Source organism: Pseudopipra pipra, chromosome 7, assembly GCF_036250125.1.
Source record: "Pseudopipra pipra isolate bDixPip1 chromosome 7, bDixPip1.hap1, whole genome shotgun sequence".
Classification (NCBI taxonomy): Eukaryota; Metazoa; Chordata; class Aves; order Passeriformes; family Pipridae; genus Pseudopipra; species Pseudopipra pipra.
Genome location: NC_087555.1, coordinates 22,395,221 through 22,423,169, shown reverse-complemented (window position 1 = coordinate 22,423,169; position 27,949 = coordinate 22,395,221). Strand labels below are relative to the sequence as shown.

The 27,949-nt window shown below is 36.9% G+C and overlaps 2 protein-coding genes across 14 annotated transcripts in view; one reads left to right on the top strand and one right to left on the bottom strand.

Moving 5' to 3' along the window:
• SLC4A10 (solute carrier family 4 member 10) overlaps window positions 1-27,949 on the top strand; it is a 152,918-nt gene that overhangs the window by 89,577 nt on the left and 35,392 nt on the right. For 8 of the 13 annotated variants that reach the window (XR_010431981.1, XM_064661066.1, XM_064661062.1 and 5 more), the window contains 8 exons: window positions 7,235-7,423; window positions 17,672-17,763; window positions 22,194-22,351; window positions 24,078-24,165; window positions 24,663-24,809; window positions 25,389-25,489; window positions 26,852-27,026; window positions 27,212-27,345. Coding sequence is in view for 12 of the 13 variants with exons in the window: in XM_064661066.1 (XP_064517136.1) it covers window positions 7,235-7,423; window positions 17,672-17,763; window positions 22,194-22,351; window positions 24,078-24,165; window positions 24,663-24,809; window positions 25,389-25,489; window positions 26,852-27,026; window positions 27,212-27,345 (1,084 nt within the window). In the remaining variant the exon portion in view is untranslated. The remainder of the gene's footprint in view (window positions 1-7,234; window positions 7,424-17,671; window positions 17,764-22,193; window positions 22,352-24,077; window positions 24,166-24,662; window positions 24,810-25,388; window positions 25,490-26,851; window positions 27,027-27,211; window positions 27,346-27,949) is intronic. The other 5 variants (XM_064661065.1, XM_064661064.1, XM_064661061.1 and 2 more) reach the window with 1 other exon arrangement.
• DPP4 (dipeptidyl peptidase 4) overlaps window positions 26,065-27,949 on the bottom strand; it is an 80,186-nt gene continuing 78,301 nt past the window's right edge. Inside the window, exon 26 of the mRNA XM_064661067.1 lies at window positions 26,065-26,296. Within this exon, the coding sequence (XP_064517137.1) occupies window positions 26,204-26,296 (93 nt within the window). The 3' untranslated portion in view covers window positions 26,065-26,203. The remainder of the gene's footprint in view (window positions 26,297-27,949) is intronic.

The following is a 27,949-nucleotide window of genomic DNA, read 5'->3' as shown; positions in this document are numbered from 1 at the left end:
TGTGTTTTCTTCTTCCCTATTTTAAGGGAAATGACGACAAACCAGACAAACCTTGGCTTTTAAATTATAGTCAGCTATGACTGCAATTGTGATGCACACAAAAGCCTATGTCTTTAATTTTTTGTCATTAGTCTCTCATTTTGTCCTACAATTGCACAGTTATAAAATTTGGAGGATTGAGAGGTGTGAATACCAGCAACTTTGCTGGTATGTACTGAATTCAGTTTCTTTTGCTGTAAACTGTCAGTGCCAACCTCTATCAGGAGAATATGAGCCCAGCAATTTCTTTTTGGACTTCAAAAGTATTTCTGTGCAAATGCAGTATGCCTTCTATGAATTTATTCTATGTTTCACTGGAACATTCTCTGTAGTATTGTATGTGAGGTGATGAGCACACTGTGAACCTGGTGCAGTGATGAACGAGCTGTGGCCACACTTGAGTGCCTCCTTATTGTTCAGTTGCTTGAACCTGTGATGACTCCACAAGGATCTGGCCGCATGTCTCTGTACAAAGCTGCAGTGTGTAACAGACATCTCCAGAGTGAGTGGAAGCAGCCAGCCTGCTTTTGCATCCTTGCTGACCCTAGAGGTGGAACAGATGGAATTTTCTTTGCTGGGCCACATGTGAGCTGTGCTGCATTTGAATAGCAATTGCCTGCACCCAGATGCTCTAATTCATAGCCTGGGTAAATTGTTCACAGGTGGTCATGAGTTGTATTTGAGTTACTATAATAGCTTGTTTAAGTACTCACATTGCTCACATTTACTCACAAAATTAATTTTATGTAGATGATATATTGTAACTGAGTCGGAATGGAGAAAGCATTCTTGAAATTATATGAAACCCCAAGTATTCTTTGAATTCTTTTAAATTACCAAGGCAGGAAGAATGTCTGTCTTTAATAGCTTGAAGAAATGATTTCATGGTTCCAGCATGAATCAAGATTCCTTACTGAAGAAACGTCCTACTTCAGTGTACTTGGTGTCAGAAGAAATGTCATGATGTAAACGATTAACAGAATGTGTAACACTGTGCTTGCTGGTGGGTATTCCACATGTTACATCCTTCTGAAAACTTCATATAGTTGTGAAACGTTCTTGAAAATGTAATGATAAGCTGTGTCTCTGGCTAAAAGGGGGCTGTGCAGAATTTAAAAGGTCCTTCAAGAGGAAAATTCTTTAAAGCAAACAAAGAAATCCCTCAAACTTTGTTGCTAAGCATAGAAACCTTGGAGAGTCTCTGTTGTTACACAGGACTGTAGCTGAGATAGAGTGCTGTGAGGTTTTGTGTCTTTATTCTTTACTCCATTTTGTCATAGGGATTGTGGAGAAATGGCCATCTGTTCTAGATACAAAAGTGAAGACCAGGGCTTTGGAAAGTACATACAACTTCAACTGATGTGAGCGTGTAGGATCTTCTCACAGGATTAAGGAATTACAGTCTGTTTTGAAAATTACATGTTTAAAATCTTCTGTTGGCCATTTACTCTTGGACTTTAGCCATGGTGCTCTTGTTTTCAAGCTTATCTCTGCAATCAAACGTGTTGTTACTGATATTGCTTGGACTTTTAAAGATACGTTGAAAAACTTTGGAAGAAGCTGAAATGGAATCCCATAACAATAGGGGCTGATGGGCGTAGTCCTTCTTACTCCTCTTCAGGGCATGAAAAAGGGGTCAAAATACAGCAATCTGGCAATAATTTCACTGCATTTAAACTCCTCCTGCTGCTACTGCAGCTGCTACTGCAACTGGGTCTATGTTAAAGGAGTGACAACTGGAGGGAAATATCAAGGCAAGAAAACACATCTTCACTCTTTCCAAAGCTGAATGCATTCTTTCATTTCTACATGTGGTAAAGGGGCTACATTAAAGGGGAAGTTGTAAAAAACCAGAAAACTCAAACCATTTTCTTCTTTCTGGAAGGAAATAAAAATTGTTAGTTACCACACTGGCACCAACTCTGTGGCTTGTATGGCTGTTAACGAGTCTAGCAGAGCATCTAGGCAAGGAAGAGGATAGGGGTGTGATTATCTTCTTCCTGTCATTTTCTCTTCTCAAATGGATAATCTTAATATAGACGTTGTCCTTGGCAGTTTATATATTTTAATATTTAATGTGTAAAATACTGTAATTCCAGGAATGACACCATACAAGTAGAGTATGTGTCTAAGCAAGGCGATGACCACAGCCATAAATTTGCCTGTTCTAGAGGAGTCCTTTTTTTCAGCTCTTCCTTTTGATTTCTGTTTTATACCAACGCAAAGAAGGCAGTCTTTGGTTTTGCATCTTCTGCAGTTTTGATCAGCAAAATTAAAAAGGAGAGAGGAGAGGATAATTCCAATTGTGCTGTCATGTTACATAAAGTCAGGCCTGTTTTGGGAACTGTAACATGCAAATTCATGTACTAAGGTGTCTAAAGAGAAGATAGTCTTATCCTTAGGGCAGAGGCAGTTCCTCTGAGTTGAGGGGAAAAATGCATATTTTTCTTGGAGCTGGAGCTTTCTTTCCATTTTCTCATGTATTACAAATTCTTGTCTCCTTCTGAAAATATTCTGCTGAAGACTTTCTCTCAAACTTGTGTTACCTTCTCCTTTGCTTTTCTGTCAATTATCTTGCTGCTATGCCCCTCTATCACTTCCATTATAGTCTAGAATGATAAAAAAAATTCTGTCTACACTGGGAGCGCAGAGATATCTGACCTGATAGTGTTTCAGTTAACCCTGGAGATAAAAGTTCCCTTCAGACTGAGGTTTTATTAGTTTGGGCACTGCACTAGGCAACATTACCCTTTAGTATGAGCATTTGGTCAAAACTATTGTCAATACTGCACAGAATGTAATTGCTGAAGGGGGTCTAACACAACATTGAAAACTGCAGCTTGATTCTTCATTGCAAGCTGCAGATACATCGCTCATGTTCACATCTGTTGTCAGCTGCATTTATCTGTGGACCTGTCTTAGTCTTTTTGTATGTGTGTCGTCATAGAGATGTAAATTTGTTGGCAGCCTCTTCATAGTAAGTGAAACATGCAGGTTATTTGTTGTTCAGCTCTCAAAGCAGGTATGTGATACATTGGCTTATTATGTCAATATTGAGAACTTCAGAAAAACTTGTATTTTTTAAATGTCTTTACAGTGCACAGGTGACTGCTAGCAATTAAACTCTACTTTTAACCAGCATAGTTATGTAATGCCTTTTATTATCTCTCGCTCTTGGCAGTTATCAAAGGCATGACAAATTATGTCTCTGTGATGATGCATCTACTTTTTATTTTTTTTGCTCTGCTTGCTTTTCCACTGGCTTTACTGGTAGATATGAATCTGACTCCAGCACAGAATCATGAGCTGTCTGGATTTTTAGTACAAGGAGTTTTTGACTCAGCTTATTATATCCCTATTTTTGTGCAGTACAGTTTCTTCCAATTGATATACAAGGGCAGCGTGTACTTAAATGCTGTTATATGTGCTTTGATACAGAATTTTTTCCTTTATTTTTCTGTTAATCATCATTACTGTTGGTAGAAGTATTTCCCCAAATAATAATTAAAAAAAAAAATCCAACAAAATTCTCAGTAATTCTTTCCCATTTGAATCACATAATGCATGTCATAAAATCATAGGTTCTTAGAATTGTTTGTGTTGGAAGGGGATCTTGAAGATCATCTAGTTCCAGCTCCCCTTCTCTGGACAGGGACTCCTTCAACTAGACAAGGTTGCTCAGAGTGCCATCTAACCTGGCCTTGAACATCTCCAGGAATGGGGCATCCACAATTTCCCTGGACAACCTGTTCCAGTGCCTCACCACCCTTACAGTAAAGGATTTTTTTCCTAGTATCTAAGCTAAACCTACCCTGTTTCAATTTAAACCCATTCTCCCTTGTCCTCTCACTGCATGCCCATGTAAATAGTCTTGCCCCATCTTTCCTGTAAGTTCCCTTCAAGTAAAGGAGGGCTGCAATTAGGTCACCCCGAAGCTTTCTCTTTTCCAGGCTGAACAATCTCAATCCTCTCAGCCTTTCCCCACAGGAGAGGTGCTCCATTCCTCTGATCAATTTGATGTCCTATGGACTTGCTCCAACAGGTAGATGTCCCTCCTGTGCTGGGGACAGCTGGATGCAGTGCTTCAGATGGGGTCTCACCAGAGCGGAGCAGAGGGGCAGAATCACCTCCCTTGACTTGCTGGCCATGCTGCTTTGGATACAGCCCAGGATCCAGTTGGCTTTCTGGGCTGCAAGTGTGCATTGCCAACTCATGTCCAATCTTTACTCCACCAGCACCCCCCAAGTCTATCTTAGCAGGGCTGCTCTTGATCTGTTCATCCCTCAACCTGGATTGATACTGCGGGTTACTCCAACCCAGGTGCAGCACCTTCCATTTGGTCTTAAAGCTCATGAGATTCCCATGCACCTACTTCTCAAGCCTGTCTAGGTCCCTCTGATGGCATCCTGTCCTTCAGGTGTGTCAACAGCACCACTGAGCTTGGTGTCATCTGCAAATTTGCTAAGGGTGCACTTGATCCCTCTTGTCTATATCATTAATGAAGATATTTGATCCCCTTATGGGCCATTCATTTAACAGTTGGACTCGATCCTTGTGGATCCCTTCCAATTCAGAATATTCTGTGATTCTGATTCTATGATATTAAATAACACAGGTCCAAATATGGACCCTTGAGGGACACCGCTCATCACTGATGCCCATTTGGACTCTGAGCCATGGACCACTACCCTCTGGATGCTTCCATCCAACCAGTTCCTAATCCATCTAACAGTCCACCCATTGAATCCATCACTCTCCAATTTGGAGAGAAGAATGTTGTGAAGGACCATGTCAAAGGCTTTACAGGAGTCCAGATAAATGATATCTTGTAGCCCTTTCTTTCTCCACCGATGTAATTACTCCATCATAGAAAGCCACTAGATTGATCAGACAGGATTTTCCCCTGGTGAAGCCATGCTGGCTGTCTCGAATCACCCCCCTGTCCTCCATGTCCCTTAGCAGAGTGTCTAGGAAGATCTGTTCTGTGATCTTCGGAGGCACAGAGGTGAGGCTGATAGGTCAGTAGTTCCCAGGGTCATCCTTTCTGCCCTTCTTAAAGATGGGTACTATGTTTCCCTTTTTCTGGTCACCCAGGACTTCCCCTGACTGCCATGACTTTTCAAATGTCACAGAGAGTGGCTTGGCTGCTACTTCAGCCAATTCCTTCAGGACTCTGGGATGTGTATCATGAGATCCCATAGACTTGTGCATATTCAAGTCCCTCAGGTGGTCATGAACCTGATCTTCACTTACAGAGGGAAGGACTTTGCTCTCCCAGTCCTCATCCTGTCATCCATCCGCTCAAGAAGTGTGGGAAGAGAGGTTGCCATTGAAGACTGAAGCAAAAAGTTGTTAAGCCTTTTCCTTGTCTGTAGTTACCTGTTTGCCAGCGCTGTTTATCAGAGGGGTATACCTTCTTTGACCTTCCTTTTCTGAGTAATGTAACTGAGAAGCCCTTCCTGTTATTCTTTGCATCCCTTGCCAAGTTCAGTTCCAGTTTTGCTTTGGTCTCCCTCAGCCCCTCCTTACACAATTGTACTTCTTCTCTATACTCTTCCCAGGTTCCTTGTCCTAGTTTCCACTGCCTGTGCATTTGCTGCTTGCCCTTTAGTTTGACCAGCAGTTCCCTACTCAGCTGTGCTAGTCTTTTGCTTTCCTTGCCTTATATCTTGCTCCTGGGTATCTCTAACTCTTGCATTCCATGGAAGACTTCTTTAAACATCTGCCAGCTCTCTTCTGCTCCCTTGTCCCTGAGCATGGTCTCCCAGGAGATCCCATTGAAAATCTCCCTGAAGAACTGTCTTCCTAAAGTTCAAGAGCCTGAGTTTACTCCTTATCTGACCTATATTTCTCAAGGCTGCAAACTCCACCAGTGCGTGATTGCTGTAACCTAGGCACCTCCAACATTAATGACTATCAAGTCTAGTATCACCTTCCCTCTGCTAGGGCTGTCTATCACCTGGCTGAAGAATTTATCCCCTATGCATTCCAGGAGTCTCCTGGGTTGCCTACAGCTTGGCATGCTACTTTTTCAGCAGATGTCAGGGTGGTTGAAGTTCCCCAGCAGGACAAGAGCCCACAAGCACGATGCCTGCTGTAGCTGGAGGTTTCATCCACAGGTTTCCCTTGATCAGGCGGCCTGTTGTAGACCCCAACTACAAAGTTCCCTTTGTTGCCTTGGTCTCTGATTTTTACCCCCAGGCTTTCTACCTGCTCATGGCTGTTCTTCAGAGGCAGGTCTTCACACTTTGTCCCCATCTTGATGTAGAGGGAAACCCTTCCTTGTCTCCTTCCTCCCCATCATTATGAGCAGCCCATAACCATTGATAGCCAAACTCCAATCTTGGGACTCGTCCCACCGGATTTCAATAATGTCAACAAGGTCATAACTTGCTAGCATCACAGTAGTTTCCAACTTCTCCTGTTTGTTGCTCATGCTGTGTGCATTGCTGTAAAGGCATGTCAGCTGGGCTGTTGGCCATGTCACCTTCCTAGAGGAATGTATATACAAATAGTGTTGAATATGAATATTTAAAAATACTTTCTGCTAGTGGACTGCAAAAACAGTTGTGATTTCTTAGCATGGGGATCAGTTTCACTGACACCTCCTTGAAGTGATTCTGTAGCAGCAACATGTACATCTGGCAGCAGAAACAGATCCTATTGGGTAATGACAAATAATGCTGCAAATTTTTCTGTGTTGTCTTACCTGAAATTCCTTTATTTTGCACTGAAAGTATTGTAATTATAGTTATAAGAAATAAAGAGTTAGACTGTAATCTCCTGTAAGTACAAAGGGAATAAAAAAGTTATATTCTCGCAGCACGCCAGTCCTTTGTAGGAAATAGGATAGGGGTTATTTGAGAAAAAAATCCACCTTATACACATTGTAATCCTGGGTTTAAATGTGTTATGTATGAGTGTACTTAAGGACCAACTTCAAAGTTACACAGGTGACCTTAATTTGTGAACTGCATCATTTTTGAAGGATTTGAATTTTTTATATTCATTAATAGCATCGTATTTTTTTTCCCCGACTGAAAGACTTCTAGATAAAACTTACCATTTCATTGTGTTGCATTAAAGCAACAGATACTTTTTATTTGTAATCCTGTAGGGTACTTACTATTGCAATTTAAAAGATAAAATATTTCCTCTTTCCCCTCTTTTATTATATTTATGTATATATTTTCAGATATGATTCTGGACCAGCAGGTGAGTTCTGGGCAGCTCAGTGAGGATGTTCGTCACAGGGTGCATGAGGCATTACTGAAACAGCATCACCATCAGAACCAGAAGAAGCTGAGCAACAGGATCCCAATTGTAAGATCCTTTGCTGATATTGGAAAGAAGCAGTCTGAGCCCCATTCCATGGATAAAAATGGTAATGCATTGCTTTATTTTGCATTTTGAGCTTTCAATAACATCTACGTGTTCAGTATTGCGTTGTGCTTTGTACCCACAGCTTGACAGTGTGATTCTGCTCTGAATAGCTACCATGTAAAAGCGGTACTTTTTACATGAGAGTGGCTCCTCTTTTTCAGTAATGTACCTTCTTAAATTTGAAATTCAGGTATCCTGCACAGTTCAAGGCTGGACAGAGATATTCAAGGGAACTAGCTCAAGTGTTGGAAGCTAACTGTGTTAGTGTGCCAATGTGTCCTGAGGAACTGGCCTGGCACATGATTTCCGGTGCAGCTGAGTTTAAGGACACTTGTGCTGCTTTAGGTACTCTGTGCAATCCTTCAGACTAAGCTTGAGCATCTTTGCACAGTGTTACTCTGAACTGTGGACATGCTCCATTAGTGCCAGGAATGTGCTAGGACTATTTTTGCCTTCTGTTGTTTCCAGGACCTTTTTATTTAAAATGTTGGTTGAAATAGTTTTTAAGTCTACAACAGTATGTGTATTAGAGTTGAACTGCTGCTTCAGATTTCATAGGTGAGTTTGAAGAGTTGAAAAATGAGGAAAACATTTTCAAGATGACACTATCAGAGAGATGTCATATGAACTGTACCTTGTTCTTTCAGAAAATCTCTTTTGGGAAAATCAGGTTAATGCAAATGAGAAATGTTTGCAGAGTGGTTCTACAGTATTATTGGCGTAACTTTTTTTGTTCTTCTTGCTTTTACAGAAAACTTTATAAACTGTACTGTTGTTACAGGTTATCATAATGAAAGATCATTTCTTATTGCCCCTTGCTTATTTACATAAACACAGGTCTGTGTTACGGAACTTGCAGCCAAATTTTGCAAATATTTACAATTAATTCACTAGATTTATACATTGCAGAATTACTGAGCCTCTGTATCCAATGTCATCACATTACCTGCAACATTGTTGTCTGAATACTTTTGGACCATAGTGACTCTTATTCCAGAAATCACCTTAACTTCAGTTAAATCTCAGTCCCTTCTGCTGTCGCTCTGTTTCAGAGCCCTACTGAGATCCCCTATTACCCTGGGAAGCGGGGAACGAGGAAACAGCTCTAGCACAGGGAAGGTGCAGGTTGGAAGAGGAAACTGTGTGCTGTGAGGCATAGGACAGAAGGGCACAGAGGAGTAGTGTGGCTGATCTGGAAAGATGGGGCTGTTGGCATAAAGATTAACTGTGGTTTCAAGGAAGAACCTTTGTTTCAGTCATTGCCATATAAAGTTTTATTAGTTCTATTTGCTTCCCTGGGGAAGATTCTCAGATCTAAAAGGCAATATAATTTCATTGATGAGGGTATGAAATAGATACATTAATTATGCCAAAATGTCATTTTAAGAGTAAGGAAAAAAAATAATATTTACTAAGATGTGTGTGATTGTGCATATGTATGCACAAAAGTAAGTAGGATGATTGTCCATCCTTTCTAAGGCAACTTTTTTGTTGATTTGCACAGGTCTTGCTAATGAGTTTAAAGAAATATTCAGAAGACACTAAAGAAAGCTAATATAACATTCCTATTCCTCAGTTTCCACAGGATGTAAGGTGGCAGCTTGCATTCCATAAACTTTTTGCACTAGGTCTTATATAAGAAATAAACGATAGGTTTCCTTAAAAAGACCCCTCAGGGCAAGCTGTGTAAGTATCATGAATTCAATTTCAGTAACTTTCTGTGTTTGTTAGTGGAACTGATGCAGTAATTCACTCCAGAAGCGTCTTGGTTTTGCCCAAGTTTCTTCTAGGAACTTTCCTATCTGTCTATAAGTTCCCAAAAAATTGATTCTCATCAGGACAGCATCTAAGTCTGTATTAAACACCCTAATTTTATACACTCAGTGGTTAAGTGATTCTCTAAGTAGGAAGATGTATTCTTACATGTTTTTATTTGTCTGACCTTATTTTGCAAGATGAAAAATTGCTGAATTCCAGTTCATGTGCTTATTCTGATTCTTGTTAAAAAAAGAACTTAGTCACTTTGACTGTGTTAATTTAAATTAAGTTAAACGTACCATGAACAATAGAAATTCAGTAGTTTGAGGAATATTTATTTGAAAGTAAATCAGCTTTTTATCTAAATTACAGTGAAAAATTCCAAATGCAATCTTTTTGGACACAGATGTCTTTTAATCAGTTTGAAGCATTGCTCTTCTGCTTGCGTCCTGTAAGTGCTAATGCACATTTGGCAGTCTCCTGCATTTACCTCTTCAAAATCTATGATGATCCCGTGATAAAACAAGGAAGATTTATTTATTCTAAATTTCTCTCTTATCATCCCTTATTCTGTTAAATTAAAACGTTGGAATCTTATTGCCTGAACTGTACTGAAATTAGTATTAGCTTTAGAAGGAAAATGTAGTTTAAGTTTTTTGTTTTAAAAGGAACCACAGTTTTTTCCCTTTTCAAGACAACAGCAAAGAAGCAGTAAATTATGCAGGACTCTACACTGAAATGCTCAGCTTTCAGGAACTCTGCTGTTCTTAGAAGCTTGACTAGCAGCGAGGTTTCTGATCATTTTCTTCTGCCGTTGCCTCATGATCCAAGTGCTGGAGTTCAGCTACAATGTTATGCTCACTGCAGCTGTATATTTCTTTTTAGATTGCTATGGAGTGTCTGTACAAGCTTCTCATAATAATACAAAAATGAGTTTTTAAAATATGTCTTTGAATCTTGTGAAAGCAAAAGAAAACAACTATGTGTAAAAGAAAGCAAAATTAAGACGTATAAACAACTTATATTATTGTCAAGAATGTGCTGTAAGACACATCTTGTTTTGTGAGGTCAAACTGGTAAAAATGCATTCAAGGCATCATTTTAGTCTGCTTATTCCCATTTGTGTACAAACATTGTGTAGAATTTATGAATGTAAAATGATCCATATATTGCCATCAGTAGCAGTATTGTTCTCTCCTTTTAATAAAAAAACAGGAATCAAAATATTGTTGCTTTTACTTTCCGGTTGATAAGCTTAATTCCTAGAAGACTGCAGGAAGAAAAATAGATCATCTCTAGTACTACTAGTGAGCTTCCAGCTCAATTCACCCCTATTAAAGCTGAGAGTTTTCATAAAGAGCAGGTGCCAGGAGCTTTAGAAGGGCCACTTATTTGTTCCTGTTGCAGTGAGACAGGGGAACTTAGACACATTTTCTGCACAAAAGGAAATTCTCAGTTTGGTTAAATTTGGGGTTAGTGTAGACAGTTGAACTGATAACAATACTTAGCAGTCTGTTGATTGTAAAATAGGTGATTCAGAGCCATAAGTCCCTGACATTTGGGTAACATGGTACATCTGAGGATGTAAACCCCCTTCTTTGTCCAAGTTCTTGACAATGGTAGCTTATCCATGGGTTACTTTTCAGATGTTCAAGAACAAAGTCTGAAAATGAAGACATAAACTTTAATTCAATATACAGCACTACCATTGGATAGACTATTGTGATATCCTTGTTGGAAGATAGTTGTACATATGTTCTCCCTCCATTTTTCTTTGTTTAAGAGTCTGTCAGACCATCTAATTAATTTGCTTTGTATTTAGTAGTATTATCTTTTGTTTACAATGGCTTTTCTTCACATCCTCTGCAGGGCTAAGATGTCAGGGTGCTATGGATTTACCATGCATTTTTAATGCTGCCATGCTGTGTTTAACTTTCACTTTTCATTAAGCATCAAAACTGTGAGAATTAAAAGCCTGCTTTTGATGTTCCAATAAAAAACGACAGTCAAATTTGGCATAAGAGCAGGAAAAATAATTTTTTTTTGTTATAGGCTAATTTGACACCAAATACCCAAAACAGAGAGTGGCAAGTAATTTTAGCATAAATACTGTAAAAGATAAATAAAAATAAGAATATTTTCCCTTAGTAAATCGTCTTTAGAAAGTTTGTTTTATAAAGCAATTCAACCTATTTTTATAGAGATCGGTAGGTTTATCACTCAGATATCTCAGAGCTGAGTTTATAAATTCCCGTGACATGATATAAAAAGCGAAAGACAATTGTGAATATAGAACACCTTTCTATTGTTAAAGAAATGCTAAAATAATTTCACAAGCCTCTCCCCTTTTATGGGAGGCATCCTGAAATTCAGAATTTAAGCATTGTTTGGCATGAAGAAGTAGCTGATACTATGGAAATGTAGTTAGGAAAAGGAGTTTTCAGCATGTGAACATTCAGAGGTTTCGACTGGCTATTTCACTTTTAGTCTAGGGATGGGTGTGTGTTTTTTATATATATATATATATAATGAGATCCAGTAGGCCTTACACTGATTAAAGGAGGCAAATTTGGGAGAGGAGCACAGCAGGATAAGTTATTTGTGTTTCCATGCACTTTTCTGAAGTGTTATTTACCCACAATAACATGATGTTGAGTATGTTTTATGTTCCACACGTATGCCATTTATAACAGCTTCTTCTCCCTTGATGTCAGAGCAGACACATTATTAGTGTAAAAACTGCATTACACCACACATCATGCCTGATTCTGAGAAATTCTGAAATTCCAAGGAGAAGTTTACTGATATGCCAAAGAGCTTAAAGAAAGCAGAGGCATATTAAATTTGGGATCTTCAGAATTAACAGCATGAGTTGCTGGAGCAGTTTGTTTTGACAGGTTCTTTTTCAAGCCTTTTTCCAGTTATTTCAATTAGTATGATGGGCTGGTTTGGACTTCTTTGTTTTGTGTCAGTATGAGCACAAGCGGAGGTGTTGGAGCCTATGCTTATGTGTCTAATTTAGGACAGCATTTTTTAGTATCACAGAAAGTCAGAATTACCAGTTATGTGATGGTGTTAGTTACTTTCTTCAGTTTCCCAATCTCTCCTAAACATCAGTTCAAGGATTTATGCCATAACTCAGTGCTAGTTTTTACAGCATGAAAACTCCGATGTCAATTGTACCATGTGGAGAAAGATGGGCATTACTTTGGAGCCATATGAAAAGGGTAGGGAGGTATTCCTAAAAACATGACCATGTTCCTTCATTTTGGGAATAAGTCACAATGAATGACATATATAGACACCCAAGCTTTCTGGCAGTATTGGATCTGGATCAGGTGGATTGCTTCAGGTTTCCTTAAGGAGAGGGCATACTCAAAGGTAGTTAATTCTAGCTTAAATGAGCTAATGCTCTCTTTCTTGTTTTAGATTCTTCTCAAATGTATATATTTTATCCAGCTTGTATTATCCACAGGTTTTTATACTCCTAAAACATAATTTGTATTTATGAACATTTTCATCTGATGTATATTCTTTCTCCACATTTCCTTGTATCCATGATAAAATATGTAATCTGTATGTATAAACTGTGTCATTCATCTTTGTATTTCTTTATTTTGCTCTGTCTTTGTTGTGTCTGTCTCTAACAGGCTCATCTCATCTCTGTATCTTCCTCATCTCCTATCCTTTGGGTTCTGTAAACTCCCTGAAGGTTCAGAGGTAGTATAAATACATATTCTTGCTTGGGCTTCAGATCATTTCAAATGTACACCCATGTCTTCATCTAAATTTCTTGTCAGCATGCAACTTCTTGCTATAGTGATTAAAAAAATACTTCAGGCCTTTGTCAGCAGCTGTGGCACACTTAAGAGAAGCTTGTGTGGAATGATGTTTTGGGGGGGAAGAAAGTGCTATTTCTTTATAAGTTAATTTTCTTACATCAATTTGTGAAGCTGCAAATCATAGCATTTTAGTTTAAACTGCATGACTTCATGTGAACTATGCTTGAGATTCAGTCCTTGCATTAGAAAAACAGCTAAAGTGACTTATTCCTCATCCTCTTAAATTGTGTATCATCAGTGAGCACCAAATCTCCTTGCAGTTACACATGCACAGTGGGAATGACATGGTTCTCCACTGGTTTAAAATGTTATTCATTAAGAGGCCTAAAGACACATACACAGTTCAGCCTGCAAAGATGCTGTCGGTGCTCTGTTATATTAGAATTTCATCATATACTTAAGAAAACTTACTGCTTTTCAATCCTTGATTTTTTAATCTGGACAGTGTTGTCAATTTAGATTTTGAAAATTGGTGACTAGTTGCAGTGGAAAGTCTGAAGATTGCTATAGCTGCTTTACATATCAGATTTTTTTTTTTCTGAACGGGAAGAAATCTGTATGGTCTAGAAAAGTAAGCTGCTTCTTTTCTCGTTCACTTTCATGTGTCAGTTGCATCCAGTTTGTTTCCATTAACTGTGATTTATATCTGAATACATTGTTCTAGATGCATCTTGGATTTTGATTAATAAACACAATGCATATAGTTAAATGTCTTGAGTTTTACATTTTAGGGAGGAAGAGTATGTTACATGTGACATTAATTTACTGGGATTAATTTTTTCTTTTAATTTGGCAGGACTGACTGACTCAAAATGCCAAACTATCTGCAAATGCAAACTTCTATTAATGTTACTATTACTGTAACAAATATGGACCTTACTTTGATGGATTTTGATTTTCAAGTGGCTTGACTTTGCATGACAGTATATTTTTTGTGTGAATTCTTGCTCTATTCAAAGCTCTGGCAATTTCACGTTATCTGAAAAAGACACTTCTTTAGTATACGCTGAATTTTTTTAAAAATATAATTTCTAAAACGATGTTGCTATTTGCTTTGTAATGCATAGATAAGCCTTAATACCCATTTTAGCATGGTTTTATCTGGTATGTATTAAGTTCCTTTGTATGTAGTCTGGATATTTCAGTTTTACCACACTGTGAATTTGATACATAAAAATATCTGAATGGTTCTTTGATGAATTCTCAAAGAATCCAGCTCTTCATGTGCTTTATGTAGGTGGACTTCAGGATAAATCAAATATTTTAAACTTCAAATTTATAATGACTCAAAGTACTACATTGCACTCCTGAAAAATAAAACACTGTATTTATCCCGTACAATGTGTAAATTACCATTTTGCTTGGGAGTGCTGAAATGGAACTGGCAAGGACAGGGCATAAAGGAGTTGAATGGCAAGGCCATTCCTGCTTTTACTCCCCTTATAGAGAGTCGATGATTTATGCCCTTAACATTCTTACCAGCCTAAACCCCATATTTCCAATTCAAAGAAAAGAAGTAATAAACCATCACAAATAGTTTTTCTCAGAGCAGTTGTTTAAAATTGGGCTACAGTTTGGGGTTAGTTTGGTGGGTTTTTTTGTGAAAAGAGATTACCTGTTGTCTCTACCTTGTATCTTTGTTACTCAGTACAGTAAAAAACCCAAACTTGTTGTTCTGTGATCCAGAGAGCTGTCTTAAGTTGTAGAGCTATTTAAACACATCTTACTGCCTCAAGGTAAAACTTGTGTTCTTTCAGATTACTCCAGCATATGGGTAAATCAAAGTTTGAGGTCTTCTGTTGGCACAGAAAAAGAACATATGCTATTCTTATAAACTTCACATACTTACTGGTTGTGGCTTTAATTTCCTTCTATGTATATTTTTACATATTTTTCTCTTAAAAGAAAAGTGGACACAATGTTTAAAAGTCCTTTGGACTCTTATGCTAATTGCTTTTGACACCTCCAATTATGATGTTAAAACTTCAGTATTTATAACCGGTGATCCGTGCTTTGACTCCTTTGTTGGTCAATATTTTTCTTTCTCTGGCAGATATCCCTGTTTTCATTTTCTTGAATTTCTGGGTCCAGGGAAAAAAAACCAGTGTAAGTGCTTAATTAGCAATGGAAAGATAACGAACTACTATTTCTGTTGCTTTCCTGTAACATCTTTATAATATAGAATGTATATTATATGAGAAATTATTAAATTATTACAACTATTTCCCTTTTTTATAGATCCCAGAATATAAAGGAATGTCTAAAAGGAAAAAATTAAGAATTAAAAGGTCTTCTATTATTTGATTTAAAGTTTTCTGGGAGTAAGTTAAGACAGAAGCTTTCCCAGAGTATTTTATGGCTTGTCTATTTGAATAAATGACAGGATTTTTTGGTCACATTATTAGGATCCCCAATATAGTACAGAAGCAAAATTTATATAATTTATATATATTTTATTTTTAATAGCGATAATACCACAGAATGATTCCTGTAAAAATAATTTGAAGACTCCTAAATAAACAAAAAAATTACCATGTGAAGTAGTGCATTGGAATACATAGTTTAAGGATGATGGTGTAACGGCGATGGAACTCTGTTTTTCTTTAAGTTCTAATCAAAGCAGACAAATTGAATGACTGTTTATAAATATTTTGCATATGTAATAATTTCTGGCTTCTGTTTTGCAAAAGTTGTCTCTTGTGACATTTAGGAATTAATAGTCTCTTTTTACGTGAATTCCTTTAAGTTACATTGATACGTGGCTTTCTAAAATAAATCCTATATTCTTGTCATATGTAAATTCTAATTATGACTTTATTTTTATCTACTTGGTTAAATTAACATGCTTGTCACGTCTGGTATTTTTGCCATTCTCTGTTTATTTCACTGTAGTGTTGAACAAAAGCCCTGATTTCTATTCTTATTTTGATCTGTCCTTGCCCTGAATCAGAGAGAAAATGAACAAATTTGCATTTTAAAGGTGGATACATTTAATAATAAGATTTCTAGTGCTTCATTTTAAAACATTATGTTCCTGTACTTCCTAATCAAAGTACAGTATCTCTGTGCTGCCAGGATGCAGCATAAGCATCTAAAAACTGTTTTGTGCCATGGGAGATTTGTCTAATGGAAAATAAGATGTCGGTATGAAAACCAACCTTTTCCTTGAGAAAGTGTTTACCTGGGAATTCATGACTAGACTTAGTCAGGAATGCTGTGGTGCTCAGCTGTGACAGAAGCTGGATACTTCAGCATTTTGGCAGTGGTTGAGGTACTCCTGCAAGTCTCTGGTCCTGTTCAGACTGGATTCTGCAAACCTCTCTGTTTCCTGGCTGTGGCTGAGGACATGCAAATGTGTGTAACAGTGGTGTGAGAGGCCACACTGTGGCTTTTTGAATTGCCCAGACAATGTGCCTAGCTTAGGACTTTCTGACTGTCTTCGTCTTCAAATATCGTGAACATATGGTCTTTGTTACTGTGCAAGTTTAGGTTGATTTTCACGAGAACCAATGTTTTCACATCATAATCTCAGTCATATGAGAGACTTTATTTGCTATGGAAACAAATATATGCTGGGCACGAGATGCTGACTCTGGGCCAGTTGGACTCAGTAGTTATTCCTGGGTATGTGTTAGGGCAGTAAGAGATAGTTGGCTCATGTATTTGGTACTTTCTCTTGTACTTCATGGTGGAGTTCAGAGCTGTGTGTGGCTTCTGCCATGCCGGGGAGGGAGGAAGTGAAGGCAAGCAGGGCATGGCCTGTCACCCTATGGGGTTTGTGTGCTGCCACACCCTCTGGCCATGCACAGGGGCAATGTTGGCATTAAGTAAAAATATGCTTTATATGTCGTATACTTGTCACTTAATCCTGTTTTTCTTTTTGAGCTTTTGCTAGCAGAATTTTGCTGGTTGCAAGGCTTATGCTTTGCTTACACAAGACTGAGGTGCATTTAAATGCTTCTCATTGTGTGATATTTTAACTTTTAATATATTAACTTTAAAATTTTAAAAATTAAAATAGAAAAACTTAAAATACTTTACTAAATCTGCACTGAAATTTTTTAAAAATATAATTGCTGAAACATTTGGTTTGCACGTGTCCATAATCATATTGTTCAATACTGAGCTTATAAATTAGCTTAATTTCCAATTTGTTTGTTTTTATACCAGCCCCTTTTTGTGTTGTTTTTTTGTAGTTGTTGTTGTAATCAGGACATTCTTATACACGAGTAACTTTATGAAAATTAGTAATCCTGTTTTATTCAGTGAGGAGTACTTTTGTAGACAGATATTGCCCCAAATTGGCAGCTCCTCAAATTACTTACAAAAACTATGTGAAGGCAGGACTCTCCCCAGATATAATATCTTAAGAATCAAAAGCTTTAATTGGTATAAAAAGTTTGTCTTCTAATATCCAGGAGTATTTTTTACATTTTCTGAATTATATTCTCCCATTCCCAACTGCACATGATGAATGCTCTGTCTTTTGAGAATGTGCTATTCTTAATAAGTTTTTAATGAAAATGCTGTGTTTAGATGCATTATATACATATGATACAAAATGTATGCAGATTTCTTACAATTGTATCATTAGATGTTGCTTTATTTATAGAATTGTTAGTATTCTGTAATAATGATACTTTCTTTAGCAGGTCAGGTTGTTTCCCCACAAGCTCCTCCAGCCTGTGTTGAAAACAAAAATGATGTGAGCAGAGAAAACAGCACTGTTGACTTTAGCAAGGTAAGTGTTCACTAATGGTGAAGAGAGCTTCCTGACTACCAAACAGATCTTTTCAATTAAATAAAATGAATCCATGTGAGTCAGAAAAAGCTGTAAAGTACAGATTTTGCTTCAGCATTGAAGTTTTGTGTGCACTGCAACACAGTTTGTGTATGATAAAAAAGAATATTACATTTTCTTGCTTAATTATAGGTAACAGGAAATCACAGTTTGGCAACACAATTAAATTTATTATGACAATATCATAAATGTATATTTGTAAGGACAATTTTTACAAACTATCAGAAAATTATCTAAGTAATAAAAGTGATTCAGAATGCCTATAATTCATGCTTATCTCCAATTTTTCCTCCTTGTAGAAGTGATGCATGAATGCAAACCATGCTTTTTATAACCTGAACTTGTGGATTCCAGATGTCTCAAACAGAATGTGTTTCTATAAACCTATAAATTAATTCTTCTGGCAAGCCAAGATATTTCAATGCACTTTACAAAAGATGTTAACTGTTCGGTAGGGGAGATTGCAATGACAGTTCAATGCTAGATAGCAAAGAAAAGCAAACAGCTTCTCAGCTTTAATGTAAAGGAGAATCATCATTTGTCTAAGAAGTCTATATGTACCTAAACTGTTCACATTGGGTGCAGATGATAGACCTGACAGGGATAGATGACTTCAGCTGATGGATTAATACAACAAAAGTTGAGTACGTGAAGAAAGGTGATTTAAACCAAAATTCTGAAGAACAGCACTCGGAGTCTGTGAAATCTTAATGTTAGTGCAGCTGAGCTAAAAGTAGAGTTATGTGATTGCTCCATCTGGTGCCAGACTTATTTCCTAGCAGCAGTAACTATTTGCACCATTTGAATTTTTGACTGAACATGCCAGACTAGAAATGGTATATGGCTGAAATGAAGATGGGAAACAGATCTTTTTGTCAATGAGAAGAAAGGAGGCTGGCTGGGGATGTAATATGGATGATATTTCTACAGAGGTAGCAAGGACATCTATAAATAGTGACAGATTGTTAAATATGTAATGTTAATCCTTTAAAAATATTTCAAAATAAGATTATAATGCTTTAAAAAGTCAAATGTGACATTTGTTTCCTGATATTTATATTAAAAGTGTTAAGTAAAACTAATTGTTTTGGGAAGCATTCTAATATCAAGTTGGAAATCTTTGTAAAGGATATAAAATATAAATAAAGCTGTCTATTCAAAATTAAGCTATATGGGGGTGAAGGGAATGACATTAGTTTCAGTAGTGCTTTTCTTGAACATTTCCCTAGTTGCTTTGAGTGTTTTAGGATCCAAATCCTAGTCAGTTATCTAACTCTGCATGATGTTTGTATTAAACAAGAATGAGAGCTGCATCATTTGATCCTTCACTCATTTTTGTAGTGCTGCAGCGTTGCTTATCAAAAGTGCTCTTCCTATTTAAAGCCTGAGAAGAGATCAACATTTCATCTTTCACTAGCCTCAGCAGTAATAGATACCAACAAGGATGTCAGGAATATGAAAGGAACAACTTTTGTTAGCAGAAATGAAATAACAGTAAAGGATTGTAATCTAATACCTTTTTTTGACTGCCTTTAAATAGATCCATTTATTCTTTCGAAGATACATAAGTAAAGTACAGTTTCCCCTTGAAATGTGCTATTGCAATAACTCCCAATGGTTCTAATTGGAATTATATGCACAGAATGAGAGGAAAGTAGAGCAGTACACTAATTTTCTCTTGAGTATTGTGATTTCTTGCTCTAATTTTGTTCCACATATTAATTTCATTTATCTTCTACGAAAAAAGGACCTTTGACTACCTCACGTATTCTCTCCCTGCTAATCCATCTCCTTTGGGCTACTTCTAATATTCCAAATTTGGAGTTGATTCAAAAAGCTGACTTAATCCGGATACAGCAGTGAGACTGCTGCTTGTATTGGTATCTATCTATGAAGAATGTCAGGCAGGCACTGAAAGCTCTCTTGAATGTTCCTTCAGTAACATGGAGAGGGAGATGTAGTTTGTAATGAGCCTGTAAATGTGTCACTCCTCTTTCTTTGCTGCCACCCCTAGGACTTCGTATTCTCAGTGGTGATCTGTCACAGCACCACTTTACCCCGTGTCTGAGCAGAATGGGGGTGATGGTTTAAGAACAGCATCTGGTTTGTTTATACTTTTTATGCCAGAGACTGAAGGGAACCCTAGTCCTGAAATACAAAACGCGTGAAGAAACTGCACCCACATCACTTCTCATAGCAACGTTCCTGTGCTCCACATGGAAACACTATTTCTGAATCAACCCTTCATCCCATACTGACAGAGTTTGGTCTTTTAAATACCACATGAAGCAACTGACTTGTTTTGAATGCTAGTTGACCCTTCTTATAAATAAATTCAATTAATATGTGTCAGTTTTAGTAAGAAAGGATGTTGGGTATTTTCTGTTTGTCTTCATGTCAGTTTATGTTTGGTTTCAGGACAGGCCTCCAGCGCTCTTTTCAGTCCTTGAGTTGCTCTGGAGGGGCGTGGCCTCCCCATTAGTTGCTTGATTTTGTCTTTAACTGGAGCTTGCTAGGATTATTTAGTATCAGGTCATGAATGTGACTCAGGTTAGGGTGCAGATCATGATGCACATCAGGCTCTCCAGCTAAAGACCTCCTAGGATAAGAGATGTATAATGGATAGGTTAGATGAAGCATTCAAAATATGTAGCTTCTGCCATTGCCCTAAATTCCCTGCAGGGCCATCTCTGCTGTTGTAGTGAAAGCAACACCCAGGGGTTGCGTGTGTTTGCTCGGTTTGCTGCTCCTCTGCCAGCTACTTTCCTTTCGACTGGGGCTCTCTTCACTACCTAAATGGTATTAGAGTCTCAAGCTGATAAACAGTACGAGAAACATCTGAAAATACTTTCTGGTACACAGGAGATAGAATGTTTCTTTCAGCTTTGAATCTTGTAATTTCTATGTTAGAGTGACCTCAAGGTGACAATTGTGGCATGTTTTACATGAGACATTAAATGTTAAATGTATTTAAATGTTAAATCCATCCATTCACATGTTAAAATCAGTACAGAATGCACATTGCTATGTGCCTGAAAGATTGCTTTCTTACTCTCAGCTATAAATGACCTATGACACTAAAATTAGGTACAAAGTGAACCTTAGTAGTGTATTTAATCCTGAAGAGTTAATTTGTGATTTGAGTGAAGAACAGAATTTACCTCACTGATACTTTACCTCAAAAAAGTACTTGGTTTCCAGCCTTACAGGTTGATTTCATGCTTGTTTAGCTTTGTAAGGTGTTCAGTCATCTTTGTAGCTTAGGGAAGCATTAGATATCTCTTTGTGATCTCAACAAACTAAGATTTCATTACACAGGCAACTGTGTTATATCTGAATTCTGATTTAGTGCCAGAGCCATTTGCAAGAAAACAATTTTCTAAATATTACCAAAAACTATGCAAACTAGTACTGACAGATGGCTGTAAGATAGACATTAAAATGGTCCACTTTAACAGTTTATATTGGATTTGGTTGCTGTTGTGTTTAGATTAATAAAAGGAAAGCAAATGACAAAATTCATGCATTTTGAAATGTAGACAATACTGGTGCATAATTAAAGCAGACATACATTTTATACTCTATTCCTCCGTGTGGTCTTTGTTACAGAGACTTTGTTACAATCTAGACTTTAGTCTAGATTGATACATTCCTAGGCAAATACCTCAATCTGATATAGCAGTGTCATGATGAAGCTGTGTCTCTTGTGTTTTCCTATCATCCTGCAAAAGTCAATATCACTGCCTAAAACTCCAAAGTTGTTCTTCTGCTTTGTTCTTCAATTTGCTCTTGAGACAGTCATGGTCATCATAGCTTATTTTCTGTTATTTTCAGCAGAAGGGCAACTATCTTCTGTTAAATCTGAAACCAAAATACATCTCGGAAAATTATGTGTAGTGGAACATGTTGTTTTTCTCACTGAGATTGTAATACAGCACCTGTGAACTAGGAATTAATGATTTCCAGAATTGTTAGTTATGGAAAAATAAGGCATCTTAATTTTTTCTGCTGTTTTGACTTATTGATTTAGTTATTGATGCTGTTATGATTATTGATAAAAAGCTTTACTAGGAACTTAATCCTATATTCCTAACAATGTTTTTAATTCAATTTGTTCTCTTCATAAATTAATTCTGCAGTACTCTGTTTTCAAGAAAAAATTAATCCAATAATTAAAGTCAAGTTGTTTGGTTTTGAAAAACATTTTTATTTAAAAATATATTATTCAAATGACAAGAACAGGGGACACTGTGTAATTGAAATAACTATGGTTAATGTTGCAGTGACCACAAAGTCTCTGTCAACAAATCAGGGGAAAAAAAAGTCCATGTGAATAGCTTTCAGGTTTTAATTTAATATACTTTTCCCAGGTTGACCTACACTTCATGAAAAAGATACCACCTGGAGCTGAAGCATCAAACATCTTAGTTGGTGAACTAGAGTTCCTGGACCGTGCAGTTGTTGCTTTTGTTAGGTTGTCTCCTGCAGTGCTGCTCACAGGACTAGCTGAAGTTCCCATTCCAACAAGGTACAGTTGGATTTATTTCACTTCATGTTTTTCTGAGTACCTTGTGGAGACAGGGTGATGTAACCTTCAGCTCTGTCATTTACTGAGTTATGAGTTTGGTTCATTTTTTACCAGAGACACCCCTCAGATCCTCTAAATGATGTATGGGTACATTCAGAAACATGCTGTTTTGTGTGTACTTTGCGGAAGTAGAAATGATGGCTTGTTAGATTACAACAGTTTATCCTACACAAACTAGTATTACTGCAGATGAAATACTAAGGTGAAATATTCAGCTTCTTAGAATATTTTTTTATCTGGAACTGAAACTACTTATGTCCAGAACTAAAAAATGAAAAAAGTAATGGAGAAAAGGCAAAAAAACAAACTGTGTGATTTGATTGACTAGGGATAGTGAATGAATGGATGGAGAACAGGCAGTAAATATGTTCTTCAAAAAGTTACTTTGTCGATAGTTGCATGGTAGAGAATGTGACTTGTAACCATAAATTTTTATTAGATTAATTTTTTCTAATTTGAGACTTTTTCTGATGAAGTACTTTGATTCTGAAAAGAAATTATGAGGAATTTAAAAATAAAAGTCGATTCAGATGAAAACTCTGAAGTGATTCCCCCATTTCTGAGTTCATTGACTTAATTATTGTTGCAATCTCCCACTTTTTTTTGTATTTGTGTATATGTCTGTACACATATTCTGTCTCTTTTCCCCCTTCCCTCTTTTAGTTTCTATGAAACCAGACTTCTGACAGAAGGTAGTAGTGCATTCCAGTTGTTTGTGACACTCAGGAAGGAGCATAATGCTATGAAATGCAAGGCTGAGACTCAGATCCTTGCTCCTAGCCAGATAAACAGTATAAAATTTTCTTTAAGTTGTAATTACTTTGTAGTTACTTTGGATATGGCTTTTAAAATGTTTTCTAATTTTTGCGTGTGCATAAGGAACATTGAGGAACTGAGCTGGCCTTGAAAAAAACCCTCTGTAGCCTTTCCTGGTAACCTCCCCCAAATTCCCACAGGAAAAAAAAACCACACACACCAAAAGGAAAAGAACAGAATTCTTGATTATTTCTTTTTTTTGGCCAAAAGAAAAATAAATAATTACAAATTAGGATAATTAAGAATTTCTGCAAAACTGTGTATTTAAAAAAATTTTAGTAATGTAAGTCAATGTAAGCTTTGTGCATTTTAGCAAAACAGAATTTCAGTTGTTTCATTTGAACCAATGTTCTGCATTTTATAGAACCTTACGTGCCAACAGCCTCACATATAGGCTGTCTAGAGCCTTAATGGGAGTAAAAACAATTTAAAAATTATTTTATTTGGGGTAATTTAACTTCCCCAATATTGCAATAATTCATGCAACCATAAAATAGTTAATTCTGTTGAATTAACAGAATTAAATAAATTAATGTTAATATGCTCTGTACTTAGATTATAGTTGCATTTATTATGTAAGATAAGGTTTGTTATGTAAGGAGGTTTTGATACTCTCAATCAAGACTAACTGTTAAGCTTATGATATATTTTTGGAAGTTATTTTCACATTTTTTTTCTAAGCAGAGCTTCATGTTTAAATGCATGTGTGAGGATCTTGAGAGAGATTATATATCATGTTTGTCTTATAGATTCTTCTAGTCCACTTTTTAGATAAGTATTTCTGTAGTATTTATAGTTACTTCGAACCATCTATCCTTTAGAATTTTTAAAATTTAACTTTTATTTGCAGATTTTTGTTTATTCTTCTTGGACCACTGGGTAAAGGGCAACAGTACCATGAAATTGGAAGATCAATTGCAACACTAATGACAGATGAGGTATTTTTATTCATGGTTTGGTTTTAGTCTTTTTGTACTAACTGAAAAGGTATAGTAGGTAATTTCCAATCATCCAGATGAAATGTGGCTAATCATTCTGCTGATACACAAAGAGCATTCTAGTTCATTTCATGATCCTCTAACAGATTATGTTGCCATAAGGAGATAGCAAAATGAGAAACAAGATTCACAAGAGAAGATATCTTCACTGAGAAGATTCCATTTTACACAGTTACTTTTCAGTGGATTTAATCGTGTTTAAGCTGTAAAATCTCTAGAATATTTATCAACCTTAAGGATGTTTTTCTATAGCAGCTGGAACTTCTAGGAGAACTATATACCAGAAACTTTAGTCAATTGAAGCTGGAATTGTTTGTTTAATGGGAACTGTATGAAGTGCCTTCTATTTCAGAGAAAAGGGGTCGTTGTGAAAAACATTAGAGAGAGCTTCTTTTTCCATCTCTTTTTCTTCCCACATCCTTCTCGATTTTTCACAGGTATTCCATGATGTTGCTTACAAAGCAAAAGACCGGAATGACTTGGTGTCTGGAATTGATGAGTTTCTTGATCAGGTTACTGTTCTCCCTCCCGGAGAGTGGGACCCAACAATTCGAATAGAACCACCTAAAAATGTTCCCTCCCAGGTCTGTACAGTGTAAAATTCAGACACTGTTAAATGTTATGATGAATTTTTGCTGTGTAGTTTTAAGTCTCATTAGTTTAGCATTTAGCAGAGTCACTATGTAAATATTTTGTATCCTCTTTTTGTTTTAGGTTAATTTGCTTTAAGAGAGCCCTTGACTTAGAAGCAAACAGGATAGTGATGACATTTCCTGTAGTTCAGAACTAGTTCTCTCCTGAAAAAAGACAGACAGTTGTATCTAAAGATCTTAAATTTAGGGATAATTGCCCATAAGCATCTTTGATTATTCCAAATAGTCATGGTTTGCTTTTGTTCTTACTTATTGCAAGAATTTATCAAAGCTTGCTATTCTTTAAAATGTTTTCTGATACAAGAATTTTTGTCATCAATTTTTTAAATTTCACAGAATCACAATTCCTTCTACTATTAACTGTCTGTTAAATAAAGCTCCTCTACAGCTTATGTTGATGAATCTTAAAATTTTTATGTTTAAGCTTTTAACTCCCAGAGCCTTTTTTTTTTTGACTATAATTATATTTTGGTGCTAAGACCCATGAGAAGTATCTTTTCCTTCTGGCAGGAGAAGCGTAAGATCCCGGGAGTGCCAAATGGTACTGCAGCCCATGGGGAAGCAGAACATCCTGGGGGACACTCTGGACCAGAACTGCAACGCACTGGAAAGTTAGTGAAAACATACGCAAAATCTTAAGCTTTCTGAGTGATGCACTTCCAAAGGAATCACAGTGTTCTCTCTCAAAGGACTGTTTTGGCACATGATTTCTTTCAGTCATTTTTCCTGATTTGCTTACCACATAGTTGAAAAGGAAAACATGCTAGTTTGTAGAGAGGGGGACAGGGCAAGAGGGATTTGAGTTCTCACAATTTATTTATTGCAGGCTCCTTTCTCTGTCAGTTACAAAGGTCAGACCTCTGTTAAACTTTATTACTGTTTCTTGTTTCTGTACAGCATGAAGGAAAAGTTGTAAATAGTTATGTGCCGTATATTATGAATACTTACAGTTGTTTTGTAGTTGAAGTTTCTGGGTTGTGCAGCTCTAGCATTTCTTTCTTGCCTCAGTAAGCCATGGTATGTCCTGGTACATGAGGCTATGGTTATCATGGTGGCTGCAATATACGCACATCAGGATGAACAATTTGACCCAAGGAATACTTATTTTCTCTCATCCAGTATGGTGTGGTGTGTCTCAGCTGTCAGCATTTGCCTTAGTGCAGTGTAGTTGGGCGATGGACTTTTACCTTGCTGCCTCTTGATATTTAAATATTGTTCCTACTTGCATGAAACTAAAGATTCAGCTGCAGTGCTGGTGTACACAGCGAGACAGGGGAGGTGATGGCCAGTCTGGCTGTAAGCTGTTCTCTCACCAGTGAAACCTGCTAATTGACAGCTTGAAGGATTGTTTTAATATTTAGGAGGTAGTGGCGCTGCATCTTCCTCTTTACCTCAGCAGCATCTGCTACATTGTGTGCCTGTAAGAAAAAGAGCATTTAACTGTATGGTATACTGTAAGGGAATGTCTGTTCCTAAATATTTTTTGGCATAGTGTATTTGACAAAAGGTGACACTTGTCCTTGAAAAATGGTAGCATACATTCAATTCTATAATCCACTGTATTTAGGAACAGATTCTCAAGTAAAGAATGTGAAGCTCTATATGTAGATGTGTGGGAAAATGGGTACTGTGATAGCTCTCTGATTATACAAATGTAAGGAATTATTTCACATAATAAACCATAGGGTTTAATGCATGGGAGAAAGCAACTGTTCAGAACTTTTAGGTCTGGATGATTAGATGACTTTATAAAAGAAACAGGCAAATTAATTTTTTTAAAAACCAAAATTTCCTGATTGAAGTTAGCAAGACAGGCTTCTCAGAAACCTTTTTTCCTGGGAAGGATGTATAAGAGTATGTATCATTTGATCAAGGAACAGTAGCTTCTCTGCATTATGTTTGAAGCAATACTATAGAAGAAAGTTTGGTATGCCTCCTTAATTAATTCGAGTTCTTCTGTGGTTTTTTTTTAGATTTTTTGGAGGATTGATTTTAGATATCAAAAGAAAAGCTCCCTTCTTCTGGAGTGACTTCAGGGATGCTCTCAGTCTGCAGTGTCTGGCATCATTTTTGTTTCTCTACTGTGCTTGCATGTCTCCTGTCATCACATTTGGTGGTCTGCTGGGAGAAGCAACTGAAGGTCGTATAGTATGTGTTAAATCTGAACTTTTAAAACAAACTTGCATTCCTAGGTTTGTGGTTAGTATTTTCTTACTGTTGCATGAATCACCTTTAAATATTGGTGTTTCAGTGTTTGGAAGGCTACAGACTAAGACATTGCAAAAAGAACCTGTTTGAAAATTTATGGACACTTCTCTTTGTATCATATTCAGAGTGCAATAGAATCGCTGTTTGGAGCATCCATGACTGGAATTGCCTACTCCCTTTTTGGTGGACAGCCTCTCACTATACTTGGCAGCACAGGACCAGTTTTAGTGTTTGAGAAGATCTTATTCAAATTTTGCAAGTAAGTGAAGATCATGATATATGTCATCCTTCACATGTTAGGTAATAGTAGAGGCACTGATCCCAAAGTTCCAACAGAATAGTCAACAATTTGTATTGGAGTGCACTGCTTAGGCTTTCAGAGTCTGAAAATTATGCAGTGACTGAGACAAGTGAATTGGTGGTAATGCAGAAAGGTTGATTTTTTAAAATTGTTGGCTTTTTGTTTGTTTTGAAGGGAATGTCAGCTTCAGGGTGTTGTTTGGTTTTTTTTTGTTTGCTTGCTTTTTGTTTATTTGTTTTTGGGGTTTTGTTTGTTTTTTATTTTATCATTTTCTACTCTGAGACAATACATTTAAATCGCTGGTTTATCTCATCCCTAACTCAAAAGGTGTTACCTCTACCAAGGAAGCCAAGGAAGTAAGTGCAGTGGAAGTGATACCATCTTTCAATAGTCACTAATACAGACCATGCTGGAGTGAAGTGTCATGCCAGAACAGCACATACTCACATTTATGTTATATGACATATCTCTGCCACAGTGTGGGTAAAAATTACATCTCCATGTTGGAAGCCATCATGCTTCTCTGCTATCCTGTCTGCTTTTCTGCCTCATTGCTGTGATG